General features: G+C 48.2%; 1 protein-coding gene across 1 annotated transcript in view; it reads left to right on the top strand.

The window, feature by feature from the left end:
- fhdc2 (FH2 domain containing 2) overlaps positions 1 to 17838 on the top strand; it is an 80600-nt gene extending 62762 nt beyond the window's left edge. The window contains exons 11-12 of the mRNA XM_038775953.1: positions 3095 to 3256; positions 16413 to 17838. Of these exons, the coding sequence (XP_038631881.1) occupies positions 3095 to 3256; positions 16413 to 17702 (1452 nt within the window). The 3' untranslated portion in view covers positions 17703 to 17838. The remainder of the gene's footprint in view (positions 1 to 3094; positions 3257 to 16412) is intronic.
- The last annotated feature ends 345 nt before the right edge of the window (positions 17839 to 18183 follow it).

Raw genomic sequence — 18183 nt, 5'->3', positions numbered from 1 at the left:
TCAGAGCCTGCGCGGACCAGCTGGCAGAGGTACTCACGGACATCTTTAACCTGTCCCTACTCCACTCCGAGGTCCCCACCTGCTTCAAGAAGACCACCATTATACCGTGCCAAAGAAGAACCAGGCAACGTGCCTCAATGACTACCATCCGGTGGCCCTGACTTCAGTCGTAATGAAGTGCTTCGAGAGGTTGATCATGAAGCGCCCATACTCCCAGAACACCTTGATCCACTGTAATTCGCATACCGTCGCAACCGGTCCACAGCAGACGCCATTTCCCTAGCCCTACACTCATCCCAAGAGCATCTCGACAACAAGGACTCCTACATCAGACGCCTATTTATTGACTAAAGTTCCGCCTTCAACACCATAATCCCAGCCAAGCTCATATCAAAGCTCCAAAACCTAGGACTTGGCTCCCCGCTCTGCAACTGGATCCTCGATTTTCTGACCAACAGACCACAATCAGTAGGAATGAACAACAACACATCCACAATAGTCCTCAATACCAGGGCTGCATACTTAGCCCCTACTCTACTCCCTGTACACACACAACTGTGTGGCAAAATTTGTTTCCAACTCCATCTACAGGTTTGCTGACGATACGACCATAGTGGGCCAGATTTCGAAAATCAACGAGTCAGAATACAGGAGGGAGATAGAGAACCTAGTGGAGTGGTGCAGCGACAACAATCTCTCTCTCAATGCCAGCAAAACTAAAGAACTGGTCACTGACTTCAGGAAACAAAGTACTGTACACACCCCTGTCAGCATCAATGGGGCCGAGGTGGAGATAGTTAGCAATTTCAAATTCCTAGGGATGCATATCTCCAAAAATCTGTCATGGTCCACCCACGTCGACGCTCCACCAAGAAAGCACAACAACGCCTATACTTCCTCAGGAAACTAAGGAAATTCGGCATGTCCACATTAACCCTTACCAACTTTTACAGATGCACCATAGAAAGCATCATTTCTGGCTGCATCACAGCCTGGTATGGCAACTGCTCGGCCCAGGACCACAAGAAACATCAGAGAGTCGTGAACACCGCCCAGTCCATCACACAAACCTGCCTCCCATCCATTGACGGATCAACATCCTCAGGACATTGCCTGAGGCCTGCGCCCCCCCCAATGCTCCGCCCCCGACCGGCCGAGTTCCCGAAGGCGTCGGTCGCGTGTGGTCTCACTTGTCAGGAACTCGGCGTGGCAGCTGCAGATTCAGACCAACGCCTCTACAGTCAGGGGAGGGCCGATCCGCGGGCAGGGAGGACTTTGTCAGGGGCTGGAGGCACTGTTGGGGGGTGGTCTGGGGTGCGTGAGCCGGCCAAAGGGGGGGGCACTATTTTGCAGGCCGGATCCACAAGCGGCCAGTGCCATGTTGCACGGCGCAGCCGCTGCAGGCCGCCACCGGGCCCAGCTATTCTCCGGGCCGTATCGGCGGCTAGAGTGGATGCTCTACGCTACTGGCATGCTAGCCCCCAGCCAAATGGAAGATCGGTGGTCGTTTTACGCCATTTTTTCTGTCGTAAAACGCTACCGTTCCCACGCCAGCTTGGGGACATAGCCTCTGAATCGGAGAAACTAGCCCCTGATCTTTCATGGTAAGAACCCCATTCCATCATTGGCAGGGTGGAGCAATGTGAATGGCAAATCCCGGGGCTGAGAAACCGATTGAGGGCACGTTATATTCTCCACGCCACTCCCCTTCTGCCTGCCAAAAGTGGGGACAAAGAATCCCGGTCATTAGCTCTGTTTCACTCTCCCCGTGCGTACCACACCTACCTAATTTTTCCAGCATTTTCTGTTGTTATTTCAAATTTCCAGCATCTGCAGTATTTTGCTTTTATTTTTTTTTTTAATTTAGATTACCCAATTATTTTTTCCAATTAAGGGGCAATTTAGCGTGGCCAATCCACCTACTCTGCACATTTTTGGGTTGTGGGGGCGAAACCCACGCAGACACGGGGAGAATGTGCAAACTCCACACGGACAGTGACCCAGAGCCGGGATTGAACCTGGGACCTCAGCGCCGTGAGGCGGTTGTGCTAACCACTAGGCCACCGTGCTACCCTTGTATTTTGCTTTTATTATGAAAATGAGGAGCTTAAAGGGCGGTGTCAGTACTGTTCAAATATGTGCTCATCTCAGGGTATTGGCTGGCTGATTCCTTACAGGGCTTTTAAATTTACCTCCAACATTTCAATTACCCCACTGAGATTGCTGTTGGTCAATGTTCTTTACAATGCGTAGAAGGAAGGGTTAGCTGAATCTGAAAGGTCAGCCATGTTCCATAGTGTGGCGAATACAACACTGGACACTAATATGAACATTCAATAAAGAGTGAATTCAAAAACACAACATTGTTTCTTCCACAATAAAGGAAATATCCCTAACTGCCCTGCAACCATCAATGCATGCCAACCATGATGCATGCCTGTACGCTTAGCTGTCTGGCTAATTTAGCATCTACAAATAACCATGATGCACACATGAATAAAGTGAAATATTTACAGATGAAATTTAATTTTGAAAAACACACGTGCCACCTTTGTGCTCTTGAGTCTTATGTTATTGGTTATGGAGTAGGGCAGGAAAGTTGTGGCCGTGATGCAGAGTCTCCCTGTTTGACCAGGAGGCCGTCCATTAGGCTGTCCATAGATGCAGTGATGTCAGTTAATGGTGCCTGTCACCTGTTAAAAGCTTCCCCAAGCGCAGAATTCAATGTGTTTCACATGCACATGATTGACCGTTTGAATTTTAATTATAATCATGTGGGGAAAAAGGCTAAAAGAGAGAAAAGAAAAGTGGCGCACAGTTCCGGTTACGACATCAGGAAGAGCACACTGGGGTTGACAAAATACTGCTCTCTGTTACTAATTTTCCTCCGTGATTGCATGGTTACCATCATAAGCACATTTTAGCTTGACTTGTATTCCAGCAGCTTCTTCATGCTGGACAGGGGATGGGAAAGGATAAGCTCAAATTAAAATGCATGGAGCTCAGAACGTTAAAAACTGAATGTTACAAAGAATTAATTTGTTGAAGCTTTGAATTACTTTTTGTAAGTCTTCTGTTTTCCTTCCTTTTGCAGACTGCAAAGGAAAAATTGAAAGAGATATGGAAAACTATGGAATTGTTCCAGAGAATAAGGCTGTCCTTGGTAGACTATTTCTGTGAAGATGAAACATTTAAACTGGAAGAATATTGTACTGTTCTCAAAAGCTTCTGTGAAAAATTCCTCAAAGCAATTCAGGTATAGTCAAGTATTTCTAGTATTTTCAGGACTGAGTTTAATTACTGCTGCTATCAGCACTGGACAATATAATAAAAAAAAAAATTTAGAGTACCCAACTTAATTTTTCCAATTAAGGGGCAATTTAGCGTGGCCAATCCACCTACCCAGCACATCTTTGGATTGTGGGAGTGAAACCCATGCAAACACTGGGAAAATGTGCAAACTCCACACTGACCAGAGCTGGGATCGAACCTGAGACCTCGGCGCCGTGAGGCAGCAGTACTAACCACTGCACCACTGTGCTGCCCAGCAATAATGACAATGTCATTATTAGCAATATTCCTGAACAAAGTTTTATTCTCTGAACTGAGACGCCACAGGTTGTGTCTGATGCTGCTGGAGGGTGCTGGCTCCACTGGAGTATGTGCACATCATTTACATGCATCAGGTCGCACACATCATATTTAGCACTTCTCCAGCATCCAGTTGCCAATGTCTGTTGAAATCTCCAGCAATCATTCTCTCGTTGAAAGGAACTGTAATAACTCCCACAAGAGCCACGAGGTTGGGCAGCACGGTGGCCTAGTGGTTAGCACGACTGCCTCACGGTGCTGAGGTCCCAGGTTCGATCCCGGCTCTGGGTCACTGTCCGTGTGGAGTTTGCACGTTCTCCCCGTGTCTGCATGGGTTTCGCCCCCACAACCCAAAGATGTGCAGATAGGTGGATTGGCCACGCTAAATTGCCCCTTAATTGGTAAAAATAATTGGGTAATCTAAATTTATTTTAAAAAAAGAAAAAAAAAGATCCACGAGGTTGACCCAATTAATCTCTCCATGGGGCTTGTGGAATACGAGCTCCCCTGCTGAGAGGTGAAGGCCGAGCAGCTGGGTTTCATTGAACCGGGCAGTTAAAAGTCAGCCTGGATCGGAACCGGGACTTCAGATTGCCCCGGCTGGCACTGACATACTGTGGGCGCGATTCTCCGCAAATGCGGAGAGTCGTAAAGGCTGCCGTGTTTCACGGCAGCCTCCGCGCCCCCTCCCGGGACCCGATTCTCCTCCCCGGTCGGGGCTAGCAGCGGGGCCCCGTGAACCACGGCATCGCAGGCTTAGCGACCGTCGCTAAGTTCGCGCGCCAAGGGTCACGGCGGCTGACGCGCACAATGACGTCAGCCGCGCATGCCCGGATTGGACGGCTCCAACCCGCGCTTGCGCGGATGACGTCATCACGCATATGCGTCAAACCCGCGCATGCGCGGGCCGTCATGCCCCTCAGCCGCCCCGCGGACTGATCCAGCGGGGCGGCGGAGGAACAAAGAGTGCGCGGTTTTCGGACCCGCTGCCCGTGGTCCGTGGTGCGGCCGTGCCAATCGGTGCCATGGTTGTCGGGAACGGAACTTTGCGGCCGTTTTCACGAACGGTGAGAGCAGGTGTGTTTGCGTTCGTGAAAACGGCCGTAAAGGCCTGGGAACTCGGCCCATCGGATAGGGGAGAATCGCTGTTCGCCGTAAAAAAAACGGCGAGCAGCAATTTGTGTCGTGGGGCGGCCGTGGGGGGGGGGGGGGGGGAAGGCCTTCCCGCTATTCTCCGACCCGTCGTGGGGGGCGGAGAATCGCGCCCACATTTCCCACGTTGCAGCCTAGTTTTTCTTTGACAGAATAAACATGTTTGTTTAATCCTTCTTTGGACTCCTGTAAATATTATACTGGTAAGAAAGAAAAGTGGAACTATAGGCTGCGATTCTGGACCACGGTTAAATTTCACTGCAAGGGAGCAAGGTCATAGCAAATTTTAAAATGCTGCTTTTGGGAGGCTTGAAGCTTTCAACGTAGGTGAAGAAGATTGAGCCAAGTATGCTGAACAAATCCAGTATTTTTTTCACATGAATGCCATTACAGGAGGTGACCGAGAAAAGGTGATACTCCTTTGGGGCCCCTACCTTTAGTGTTATCAAAACCTTACCTACCCTGCGGCCCCACATTCAAAGACTTTTGACGAGCTGGTAGCCCTGATGACGGGCCATTATGACCCTAGACCGTTGGTGATAGTACAGAAGTACAGGTTCAATATGGCCAGGCAAACACTAGGGGAGTCAGTCACAGAATTCTTAACGCGCCTACGCAAGCTGCCCGAGCATTGCGACTATGGGCCATCCCTGCCGGAGATGCTGAGGGACCACATTGTGTGTGGCGTAAACAACATGGTGACCCAATGTAAGTTGCTGGCAGATGCTTCTTTGGACTTGAAAAATGCCATAGAGTTATTCACCTTGTATGGAAACGCAGAGAAGGAAATCCAGGAACTCCAGCGGTCATTAGATATGGAAGTGAATAGCATTGGGCCATTCTAGAGAATAACGCCCCCTGAAGGCCTGTTGGACTCAGCCACCACCTGAGCAGCATTGGGGCCAGACCCAGTGGCCAAGGGCCTCTACAGCCCTGCGAGACATTTCCCCTGGGGTCCAGGAGGATGACTAACAGCGATACTGCACCTGTAGTCGAAGGAACCGTGGGGACCAGAAATGCCAAAACCCTCATCGGGGGAGTCATCTACCCAGAGCCAGACTTTACACTGAGCACACCTGAGGAGTTGCAGCTAAACTACACTGCCACACCAAGAGTAAACCCCATCAAAATTACCAGATTAATGGCCACCCACTAGAGATGGAAATTGACACAGGTGCTGCTATCTCGGTTATAGGAATGAAATGAAATGAAAATCGCTTATTGTCACAAGTAGGCTTCAAATGAAGTTACTGTGAAAAGCCACTAGTCGCCACATTCCGGCGCCTGTTCGGGGAGGCCGGTACGGGACAGCAAATTCACTGGAAAGTCCACTCAGGGATCCAACGCCTGGACCTATGGCACACTAAAGCACAATTGGCAACATATACCGAGAGAACGGCTGGCCATTGCTAGCACGGCAACGACTCCGGTTGCCTACAGGCAACAATCTGTTTGCTTACCCCCGATGGTGGTACAGGGGCTCGGACCCAGTCACTTGGGCCGTAACTGGCTGCAGAGACTTCACCTGGATTGGCAGCAGAAATGTTCAAAACGGGCACAGGCGGGTTGTACAAGGGTTGGGGAACTACCTGGAGGTTTACCAAGGTGGCTTGGGGAATGTAAAGGGAGCCATGGACAGAAGCCCAACCAAACTATTTTAGGGCCTGCCCATTTCCCTATGCCCTGTTGTTGAAAGTGGATGACAAGCTCAGCCAGCTGGAAAGTTTGGGGATTATTCGTTCTGTCCAGTTCACGGAGTGGGCAGTGCTTGTAGTCCCAGTGCTGAAGCAGGACAAAACCATCAACCTGTGTGGCGATTACAAAAGGTCTCCTGGTTGGATGGGTACCCAATGCCACACACTTTTTATGCGAAGTTGGCTGGTGGTTACTCCTCCAAATTAGATATGAGCCATACATACCTCCAGTTGGAGTTGGATGCAGCATCCAGAGGGTTTGTGATAATCAATACCCACAGGGGTCTGTATGAGTATACCTGCTCCCATTCGGAGTATTGTCTACCTGTGCAATCTTCCAGTGGGTTATGAGAGCATCCTCTATGGGCTCCCAAGGGGGGCAGTTTACTTAGATGATGTCCTAATTACCGGAGCCACCGAGAAGGAACACCTGGATAATTTAGAGGAAGTCCTCCGCCGTTTCTCTAGGCTGCCGTTTGCCAAAAAAGGGGCAAATGTGTATTTCTGGTGAAAGAAGTCACATACCTGAGGTACTGGGTCGATAAGCAGCTGATGGAGAAGAAGGTTTGAGCTATCAAGCAGACCACCATGCCTGAGAACTCAACTGAACTACAGTCGTTCCTCTGACTCGTAAACTTCACAGTAAATTCATTCCAAGTATTGGCATCGCCGCATGCCCTCCTAAAATACATCTGACATTTGTCAGTTGTTGACTCTTCCAGGCCACTCCTAATCAACTGTGATGCCTCCCTAAATGACACAAGATGGATGATGGGACGGACAGGCCAATAACTTATGCATCAAGGACTTGGGCTGATGCAGAGCATAGGTACATTCAGATGGAAAAGGAAGGGCTAACCGTAATCTTTGTGGTTAAAATGTTCCACCAGTACGTTTATGGGCAGCACTTTGCAATCATAACAGACCGTTGCGCCCCCCCCCCCCCCCCCCCCCCCCCCCCCCCCCCCCCCCCGCGCACCGTCCCCAGGAGCTGACAAAGCCAGGTTGCCGCTGAATTTTATGGACACCTTGCCGGTCACAGTCTCGCAGATCCGTTCTGCACGGGACTACATTTCCTGAGGAAAATTGCCTGGGGAGCTGTGGGTTTTCATGGCTAAGCAACAAGAGCTTAGCATAAAGGATGGCATTATCCTGTGGGCAGCCCGTGTTCTGGTCCCAAGCCAAGGCAGGAAAACTGACTTGCATAATGGACACCCAGGAGTGTCCAAAATGAAGATGATCACCAGAGGTTTCATGTGATGGCCGGTGTTTGATGGCGCAATCGGGAGGTTGGTGCAGCAGTGCACAGCATGTCAGGAGCATCAAAAGCTCCCGCCAGCAGCATCTCTTCACCCCTGGGAGTAGTCAGGCCAGCCCTGGGTGGGGTTACACGCCACCTTCGTCGGATCTCTCTTTGGATCAATGTTTCCGCTACTCATTGATGCCAACTCAAAATGGTCGGACATTTACCAGGTATCATCCATCACTTCACAGACTACCATTGAGAAGCAATGCCAATCGTTTAGTGTCAAGCATCCCGGAGGTGTTACTGATCACAGCACCCCTTTTACCAGTGAGGGATTTTCGTACTTCATGCAGACGAATGATGTAAAACACACTCATACCACCACTATTCAAAAGACCTCGCTGAGCGGGCAACACAGACCTTTAAAAGGGGCATAAAGAAACGGGCCACAGGTTGATGAAGTAAAATTGTGCGATTCTTATTTAGCTATCGGACCACACTGCATATAGCGGCTGGGGTAGCACTGACAGAATTGTTGATGGGTCGAAGACTAAGTATTTGTCTTAGCCTGACATTTCCTAATGTTCGGAAGGTGGAGAGAAAATAGGATCTTCAGAAAATATACCATAGCTAACAGAAGGAGGACAGAGGGTTTTAGGCCAAGGAACACTGTACGTATTTTGGAGACGTCCCCTGTGGAGAAGGTAGGGCCAGTCTCTTAAACAATAAAATCAAGGAGTGAACGGTATGAAAACACGAGGACCACCTTAAAGGCAGGAACTCCACATCAGGACCGGCCCCGCCAGATGAGTCAGATCTTCACCCCTCCTGCCCCTCATCCAGGGGCCAAGGAGCAACACTCCCCAAGGGCCAGGACGCAGGAATGCACAAGATGGAAGATTCTGGATCAGACATGGAGACAGAAGCATCCATAGTCTCAGATGACAGTTTGGCCAGGGAGAGACTGCCGACAGCACCCCCCAGACGATCGGCGTGGAAGCAATGCTCTCCTACACATTACACACACCCTGACCCGGCCCCACAGCTGCGGGCGGAGCGATGAGGATGATCTCCTCCACCCTCCATGACAGAAGGACTTACGACTTCGGGGGAGAGTGATGTAATAACTCCCACAGAACCCACGGGGATGATCCAATTGATGTCCCTGTGGGGCACATGGAATACGAGCTCCCCTGCTGAGGGGTGGAGGTCTAACAGCTGGGGCTCATTGAACCGGGCAGTTAAAAGCCGTCCAGGGTTGGAACAGGCACTTCGGAAGTTCTAGCTGGGACTGGAGTACTGCACGCCGCATCTGTGGCCTTGTTTGTCTTTGACAAAATAAACCTGTGTTTCAGTCTTCTTGGGACTCCTGTGAATATTATAGCAACCACTGAGCTGCATGGCCCTGAAAGGATCTCACAGAGGTGCCACAAAATTTGTCCCCTTTAAGTTACTTTACATGCACAACTGTGCAAAAGAATCTAAAGGGTCCACACACTTAAACAAATTTCCTGTGCACTCCCACAAAAAATAGTAGTTGGCTGAGAGTCCTCTTTGGCTGCCATTTGCCTTGTAGGTGATTTCCTCCAGCCTCCATGACAGAAGGGCTTACGACTTCAGGGGAGAGTGATGTAATAACTCACACAAGACCCACAGGGATGATCCAATTGATGTCCCTGTGGGGCGCATGGAATACGAGCTCCCCTGCTGAGGGGGAGTGAATTGACATTTCACCTTGGAGCAACAGACCTGTCTTCTCTCCACCCCAACCCAAGGGCCAAGATTTTTAGGATGGCGGGGTTTCCCTTTCCGTCACCTGAGTCAGTGGCCAACACACAGACGCCGGCCATGTAATGGTCCAAGGAGCACTAAATGGCTGGAAGCTGGACTCCCCCCGGCCCTCCCCTCCTCCTAACTCCCCATCATGTTAAAAGGAATTCTCACCTTAATGAGTTGCCAGCCAATCAGATTTTCTGGCAGCTCTGTAATCCCAGCAGTGCCAGAAACTATATGGACAGGACTGGGACTACAGGCAGTCTGCAGAGTCTAAGGCCGGGAACACAGTGCCAGGTAAATGTTGGGGGTCTCGGGGCAGGTGAGGTCTGGCGACGTATATGGGCAGGGCAGGGCAGGTAAGGGGATGTTGGTGGAAAGGCCAGAAGGAAGTGAATACATACAGGGGACAGCTCTTGTGTGGTTGAAAAGAAACTGTTGATGGAGGCGACCATCCCCACTTCCCGCCAGAGTTAGAACATAGAACAGTACAGCACAGAACAGGCCCTTCGGCCCTCGATGTTGTGCCGAGCAATGATCACCCTACTCAAACCCACGTATCCACCCTATACCCGTAACCCAACAACACCCCTCCCCTCTAACCTTACTTTTTAGGACACTACGGCCAATTTAGCATGGCCAATCCACCTAATCCGCACATCTTTGGACTGTGGGAGGAAACCGGAGCACCCGGAGGAAACCCACGCAGACACGGGGAGGACGTGCAGACTCCACACAGACAGTGACCCAGCCGGGAATCGAACCTGGGACCCTGGAGCTGTGAAGCATTTATGCTAACCACCATGCTACCGTGTTGCCCCTGAGTTCTGAGCAGTTTCAGTTTCTGCTCTTCCTCCCCTGTTCCTGAACTGTTCCCACCAGCCTGAAAATTGACGTTGGGTAAGGAATGGTCCTTTAGTGATCATTAATTGGCCACTCAAGGCCTCAGTTGGAGCAAGGGAGGGCAGGTCAGTCAAAGGCTTGCCCACCAACCAAAATTTGGAGAGAGGTTGGGGAGGGAGTCGCCTAGTGGGAAGGTAATTCAAAGAATTTTGCATTGCCCTCCTCACCTGCAAACCCGTCTACTGGGAATGTAAGAATTATCCCAAAGAATATTGGTCCCAAACAATGTTGATCTGATTGCATTGGCTCTGGCATGCTTCTGTGCCACTCGAATAATACCAGCACTGGGGAATAATGACTGTGTAACGTGGTCCTTCCAAGACAAATAGGACTGAATTCTCTGTTTCGGAGTCTTAAGTGTAGGCTTTGGGACAGAATCTACAAGAGCAAAATTGGCGCCGGTCCCAGAGCAATTCCGGAACCGTTAATGGGCTAGCACTGGCGACTCATGGAACATGAGCAATTCTAATGAAAAATGGTGTCTGATTCGCCTTGGTGGGAATTGGCTGACAGGCTGCAGCCGCATAATAGCACTCCATTCCCCACACACACACATTCCAGCCAACAAGATGGCACTGCTTGCGCTGGAGTGCGCCCATTCATTGACAGGCCAGCTGGGGCTAGAGGATACCTGTGGGGTGGCCTAGGGGACACCCATATGACCCGTGGCACTAAGTTCACAGTGGGCAGTCAGCAGTGTGCGAGCTACATGGTTGTCTTACAGGCTGCGGCAATGATGTTCCATGCCTGTCCACCCCGACCCCACGGACCACCTCCTGCCTGCCCCCACTACTCCCCCCACCCTGTCAGAAGCTCCCCAGCTGGCAGCACAACTGTCAGCACACTATAGCAATGTTGGACACTTTTTGTACCCACTCTCTCCCTCAGTAGCCATGGCGCCTGTTTCCTGGCTTTTAAAACCACAAGTGAAACTCACCAGAAGTAATTATCTTGCTGGAGGCAGAGCATCGCGGGAGCCCCAGAGAATCAAGGTCAGGCCTGTTAATTGTATGCAACAGCGTTTATTGTACACGCGGAGTAGAACACATTGACACCACTGTCGAGGCACTGGAGCATGGCATTTCGTCGAGTGTGGCACCGCCCACGATTTTCATCTCATGTGATTCTCCGCCCAATTGCGTTTCCCGGATTCTGACATCGGCTGACGGAGTGTCCCGCCCATAGCCTTCCCTCCTTCCCTTCCCACACCAGTTGAATATTTTGCTATCTAAACTTGAATTTATATACGGAAAGGACACCAATGCATGATTCTACTTGGGATTGTCGTGTATTCATCAGTGTTGGTCAAATCATTTTTTCTTCTTGGTGCTGATTTCATGGTCTGGATTCTCAGTTTTTGGGACTATGTCCACATTCCGTCGTGAAAACTGTGGTCTTTTAGGCCAGGAATGCTGGCGTCAAAAGGCCACAGATTCACCGTTTTGCTGGGGGCTAGGAGGCAGCATTCGTAGAGCTTGCAGCTCGAGCTGCCGATACGCCCCCCGCACTTCCGGGTCAGAGGCCGCGCATGGCAGTGGCCTCCAGCAGTCGCGCCGTGCTCCATGGTCGCCGATCTAGACCGATCTAGGCCGATCTAGACTGTCGAAATAGTGCTCACCTGACCCGGACCACCTGCGCACAGTCCCGAATGAAGCCCCCCCCCCCCCTCCTCCGATCGGCCCTCCCCCGACTGTGGCAGCCCCGGACTGACCCCGCAGCCGCCATGTGACAGGACCATATTAGAACCACGCCGTAGGGAATTCGGGCGGTCGGGGACGGATGATAGCGGGGCGGCCCTCAAGCAATGGCCTGAGGCGGTGGATAGTCGGCTTTTCGGGGGGCTGAAAATAGTGGAACTGGCGACAGTCCCGATTTCGTGCGAGAAAACGGATTCTCCGCCCCGTCGCCGAACGCGATTTCAGCATCGGGGTGCAGAGAATCCTGCCCCATATCTTCAAATAGCCAGACATTAGAAATTGCTGGTTACATTAACAAGCACAACATGTTGGTGTGGCATTCTTCTGCACACTATTTTAAAGTAGTCATTAACTACCTATTTTAAATGGAATATTACCTCCACTAAAATAACTGATATAGAAATACCATACAAGCAAATTAAATGTTCGTCCTCTAATGTCGCCAAAAGTAATTTCCAGGCTCTGATATCCGCTGCCACTATCTGCTGTGGATATTGCTTTCTTTTGTCTGTTCCTGAGGAGAATATTGGCAACATGATAGCATTTCCAAGCACAGTAGCAGTGCCTTGCACACAGTCGTGGTATTGCCATATTGAGGGGCAATGTTACTGGACACATACAGATCTATTAGCCATTCTTTTTTTTTTTTTAAATACTTTTTTTAAAATTTAGATTATCCAATTATTTTTTCCAATTAAGGGGCAATTTAGCGTGGCCAATCCACCTACTCTGCACATTTTTTGGGTTGTGGGGGCGAAACCTACGCAGACACGGGGCGAATGTGCAAACTCCACACGGACAGTGACCCAGAGCCGGGATTCGAACCTGGGACCTCAGCGCCATGAGGCAGCTGTGCTAACCACTAGGCCAACGTGCTGCCCTATTAGCCATTCTTTTTTTTTAAAATAATTTTTATTGAAAGAATTTTTTACATGAAGATATTTACCCCAACTAACTATAAAATATTACAAAATATTCCCTCTTAACAAATATCCCCCCCCCCGCCCGAACTCGCGCGCGCGTTGTCCCTCCCCCCCCTCCCCCAAAAACAAACAAAGCAACAATCAACATCAAACATGAACTGCGAGCAAATTTGCCCGCATTTCAACCGTAAATAACCCACCACAACCGTTGTTGCCACCCCCCCCCCTCCCCCCCCCTCCCCTCCCCCCCGGGTTGCTGCTGCTGCGACCTCTGTCTATTAGCCATTCTTAATGCTGACAGTCAGGGCTGGAGTTTTGGGAAATCAGGCCAACCCCAGAGACTTTCAAAATGGTAGGTGGGACCCAGATATATAAATCCCAGCCCCCCTTTTTGACAGATCCCAATTTTTGCCGGGGGGGGGGGGGGGGGGGGGGGGGAATAGGGCGAGACATAAATCATATAGGCAAGAAAACCAAAATCTGCAGGCCCATTGGAAATTAGCGCTGAGTTCAAACATACCCCTTTTTCGCTGTTCCAAGCGCCTTAACCCGCAAGGTGGGAGTCACAAATTTATCGATTAGATGTAAACTCTTGTGAAAGGTGGATAAGATCTGTTTAAATGTCCTGATCTAATGTTTTTTTTAAATCCCAGCCTTTTAAACATGAAAAACTGGCTGAAGCTGTCAGAGTTAAGGAAATACCCTCTGCAGTACTACTGTGATTCACAGTCATCTGGTGTGGATTAGAAAAGAATCATCTGTTCTTGCAGGTTCAACAGATTTTGTATTGGCATTGCCCAAGGACTATTATTAAAATAGCCAAGGTTATTATGAATACTTGGCTGAGATTCAAAAGCTACAAAAGCGCCTTGGGGATTTTCACAGTAACTTCTTTGCAGTGTTAAAGTAAGCCTACTTGTGACACTAATAAAGATTATTATTACTATGCTGGATTGTATTATAAGGAATGATTGGACAGGCTGGGCTTGCATCTACTGAAATTTAGAAGAGTACGAAACAACTTGATTGAAACGTTGAAGATCCTGAGAGGTCTTGAAAGGGTGGATGTGGGAGAGTCTAGATCACTGATTAAAAATAAGGGGGTCACCCACTAAACCAGAATGAGGTGAAAGTTTTTCACTTAGAGGGTTGTGAGTCTTTGGAATACTCTTCCTGAAAAGGCGGTCGAAGCTGAGTATTCAGATGTTTTTAAGGCAGAGGTGGATGGATTCTTTACGGTTAGCAAGGAGTAATAGGTTATCGGAGGCAGGTGGGATGCAGATTTGTGGTTACTATCAAATCAGCCATGATCTTATCAAACAGCGGAGCAGGCTCAAGGGGCAGAATGGCCTATTTCTGGATATTGTGACAATTTAAGAGGGAGGAAGTATTGGAAATTTTAGCTTTGCTTAGTGTCGATAAATCACAACTGGGGGCCTGTTTACCTCACTTGGCTAGAAAGCTGGTTCGTGCTGTAGAGCAAGGCTAGTAGTGCGGGTTCAATTCCTGTACCGGCTGAGGTTATTCATGAAGGCCTGCCTTCTCAATAATGCCCCTTGCTTGAGTTGTGGTGATCCTCAGGTTAAATCACGACCAATCAGCTCTCCCCTCAAAGAGAAAAGCGGCCTATGGTCGGTCATCTGGGACTTTGGCAACACTATCTACCTAGATAAATCACTTAGTCTGGTTGGCTTGCATCCTAGTTTACGAAATTAAGTGGGGTGGAAACGGCAGAACAGCTTACCTTGGGCGACATTCTCCATTTGGGAGACTATATTCTCCTGTCTGAGCTGAAATGCACCAGATTGGCATTGAGCAAATGAGGAAGTGATTCCCAATCTTTTGCCATGCAAATCTATGGATTACGAGGGCTTCCCAAGGGGATCCCACTATCAGGCTTCCATTTTGAATGGGTGGCCCGATAGCGAGATCCTGCAACTAGCCACCCGCCGGAGCCCCCCACCACCAGATTGTCTGCCCCCTCCTCCCCGAGAATGGGGGCGAATATGGAGACCCCCCTACAGTCCACCCCAAGAATAGAGACCCCTGTCTGGAAGAGGCAGTGAAAAAAATCACCTGAGAAGGAGCTGTGCTCCGAAAGCTAGTGATTCTAAACAAACCTGTTGGACTTTAACCTGGTGTTGTAAAACTTCTTACTGTACAATTTTTTTGATGAAGTAACTGAGAAAGTTAATAAAGGGAATGCAGTGGGAATGTGGTCGATGTGTATATGAATTTTAAGGAAGTGTTTGACATGGTACGACATAAAAGCCTGTTTAACAAAATTGAGGCTTATGGAATAGGAGGTCCAGTGTGCAATTGCATAAAAAAGTGGCTAAAGGACAGAAAGCAACGAGTCAAGGTAGATGATTGTTTTTCAGACTGGAGGGTCCTAGATAGTGGTGTTCCCTAAATGGCAGTGCTAAGACCACTGCTTTTTATGCTTTAAACAAATGATTTGGATCTTAGAATACAGAGTGAATTTTTTTAATTTGCCAATGATACCAAACTTGAAGAAGTAACAAACTGTGAGGATGATACAAATTGCCTGTACCAGGACATAGATAGGCTAGCAGAAAATGCAGACCAGCTGCAGATGGAATGTAATTTGGATAAGTATGAGATGATGCATTTTGGCAGAAAGAATGATTAGAAGCAATATAGACTTAATGGCACAATTCTAAAGATTATACAGAAATAGTGACCTGGGGGGTGGCTGTGCACAAAAATCTGACGGTGGCAGGACACATTGAGAGTGGTTAGCAAAGCAGATGGGAACAGAAGCATTGAGTTCAAACGCAAGGAGGTTATGCTGAATCTTTATGAAGCTCTGGTTCGGCGGCAACTTGAATACTGTGGCCCATTCTGGTCACTACACTTTCGAAAAGATTTAAAGGTCCTTGAGAGTGTGTAGCGAAGTTTGCCAGAATTGTTCACTAATTGTAACTAAGGCCCCCTTAGTTACAAGATTAGGTTGGAACGGCTCAAGTTGTTCTCGTCGGAGCAAAGGAGACTAAGGAGATTTTATAAAGGTGTACAAGGTTATGACAGGCTTAGATAAGATAGGTAAAGAAATTAGCTGATTGAACAAGGACTAGGAGATGAGATTTTGGGCAAGAGTTCCGGAGCAAAGTAAGCATAGCAAGTGTAATGACCTGGAAATCACTGCCCACAAGATGGGGCATACAGAAACAATGATTTTAAAAGGAAATTGAATATGCACTTACAGGAAATAAACTTGGGGGACTATGGAGACTGAATGGGGAGTGGGACTGACTGGATTTCTGTACAGTGAGCTGGCATGGACTTGATGGACGAAATGGCCACCTTCTGTGCTGTATGTTATCCATAAATAAAGGAATTTATTCAGATTCCACCCCCCCCCCCCCCCCCCCCCCCATTATTAATGATTAACATTATTTCTGTTTCACAGGAGAATGCAAATCGTGAAATTGAAGAACTGAAGAGGCAACAGAGAGATAAGGAAATGGCAGAGAAGCGGCACTCGGTTGCAACTTGTTCCTCCATCGAAATTGAACTCGGTCAAGATGAGCTGGAGAGGTCACTTACCAGAAATCTACAAAGTCAGAGTATGAGGCGATGGGAACGCAGGTCTTATAAACATGACTCTCTCTCTACTGCACATTGCACGAAAGAGACATCCTCCTCTGGGCGAGTAGCAGAGGTGGAACAAGACCGTGACACAAATGGCAGAATTACTGACTTCAATGACAAGGAACTGGCAAACCTCATGCGGAAGGTGTCTGAGAAAGTTCTGATACAACAGCTGGGTCACTGTGTTATGCAGGTTGGGTATTCTATTCCAAAGGAAAGGGTAAACAGTCAGAACCAGGAACCTGAGACTAACAAAGAAACAGCAAAGCTTGTACGAGAACCTGGAGAATCCCAACAAATCCTTCCACTTGTCAAAGAACATCCAAAGCTGAATCGCACAGCTGAATGCAGAACTCCAGTCAAAAGACTTAAATCTTATGAAAATTTGTCATTGAAAAAATCACATCCTAGTCACTGCTCAAAGTGGAAGAGAGAGTCCTTGGAGCACAGAGGGGAACAAGATGCAGCTACAAAGAGGAAACAGTTTCACCGATCGCTGCCAATTCCTAAAAAGACTTTTGGGGGAGTAGAAGCCAGAGTTGATCAGAAGGTTCATTTTGTCAAGAAACCTATGACAGCCCCTGACAAAGGTGAAAGCAGGAGCTCGATTATGAACGGAAAATTCAAAATGAACAGTGACCCTACCAAGATTCACTCAGTGCTAAGTCTGAAAGGCCAGAAGCCAACACCTTTGGGACATAAAGGACATACATCTGAAAAGCCTCTCTCACCCATACCAACTTTAACAAATAAGAATGCGCTCAATCCAGTACAAAGGAAATCTATCACATCAGAAATTAAACAAATGAGCATAGAGAAGGAAATAAAAGAAACTGTCAAAGTACCCGAACAGGCAACAACAATCTGGAGAAAATCAATCCAAAATCAGAAGACAAACTGTAGCTCTTATCAATCAACTTTTACTGTGACTTCTACAGTCACGATTTCCAAGAGTTTCCTGAGCAAATCAGAAACTTTGACATCAGACTCCAGAAATCCTCATGCCAAACAATCTCTGCAGCTCAAGAAACCAAACCCTGATAGAGTTACTATGGTAGGTCAACATACCAGAACCCTAAAACAGAACAGACAGCCGATGTGGCGGTGATACGAGCAGACAGTTTGTTTGGCAATGATACTAGCCTTGCGCAACATTCTCAGCCAGAAAGGTTTTATTGGCCAATCGGATATTTGAGATATTCATCACAAGATTTGGTGCAATGTTGCTTGTACCTAGACATAATGAAGAAAATAAATAAAATGGTAAAGTGAATCATTAAAATTCCTTGTTTTTCAGAAGAACACAAAAAAAGGAAAGGCCTGTTTTAGAAACTGTGAGCAAGTCATTTATTCAGTTCCTTTTGCTTTGTACAGAAACACGGTTGAATAAATATTTTTCTGATCTTAGAATAACAGATTAAATGTGTTTTAAATGGTTCAGTCGGAAGGGAAATAGTTTTGGGTTGAAAGTGTGGAAGTGAGTCTGACTGGCACTTCCTGTTTTGATCTGAATTTTGACTCCCAGGATTCAAGTTCTGGTCTAATAAGCTCATAACTCTGAAATTCTGTACAACAGAGTATAAACATGC

Source organism: Scyliorhinus canicula, chromosome 17 (genome assembly GCF_902713615.1).
Source record: "Scyliorhinus canicula chromosome 17, sScyCan1.1, whole genome shotgun sequence".
Classification (NCBI taxonomy): domain Eukaryota; kingdom Metazoa; phylum Chordata; class Chondrichthyes; order Carcharhiniformes; family Scyliorhinidae; genus Scyliorhinus; species Scyliorhinus canicula.
The sequence above is the reverse complement of the archived record's forward strand: the minus strand, read 5'-3'. Positions and strand labels throughout refer to the sequence as shown.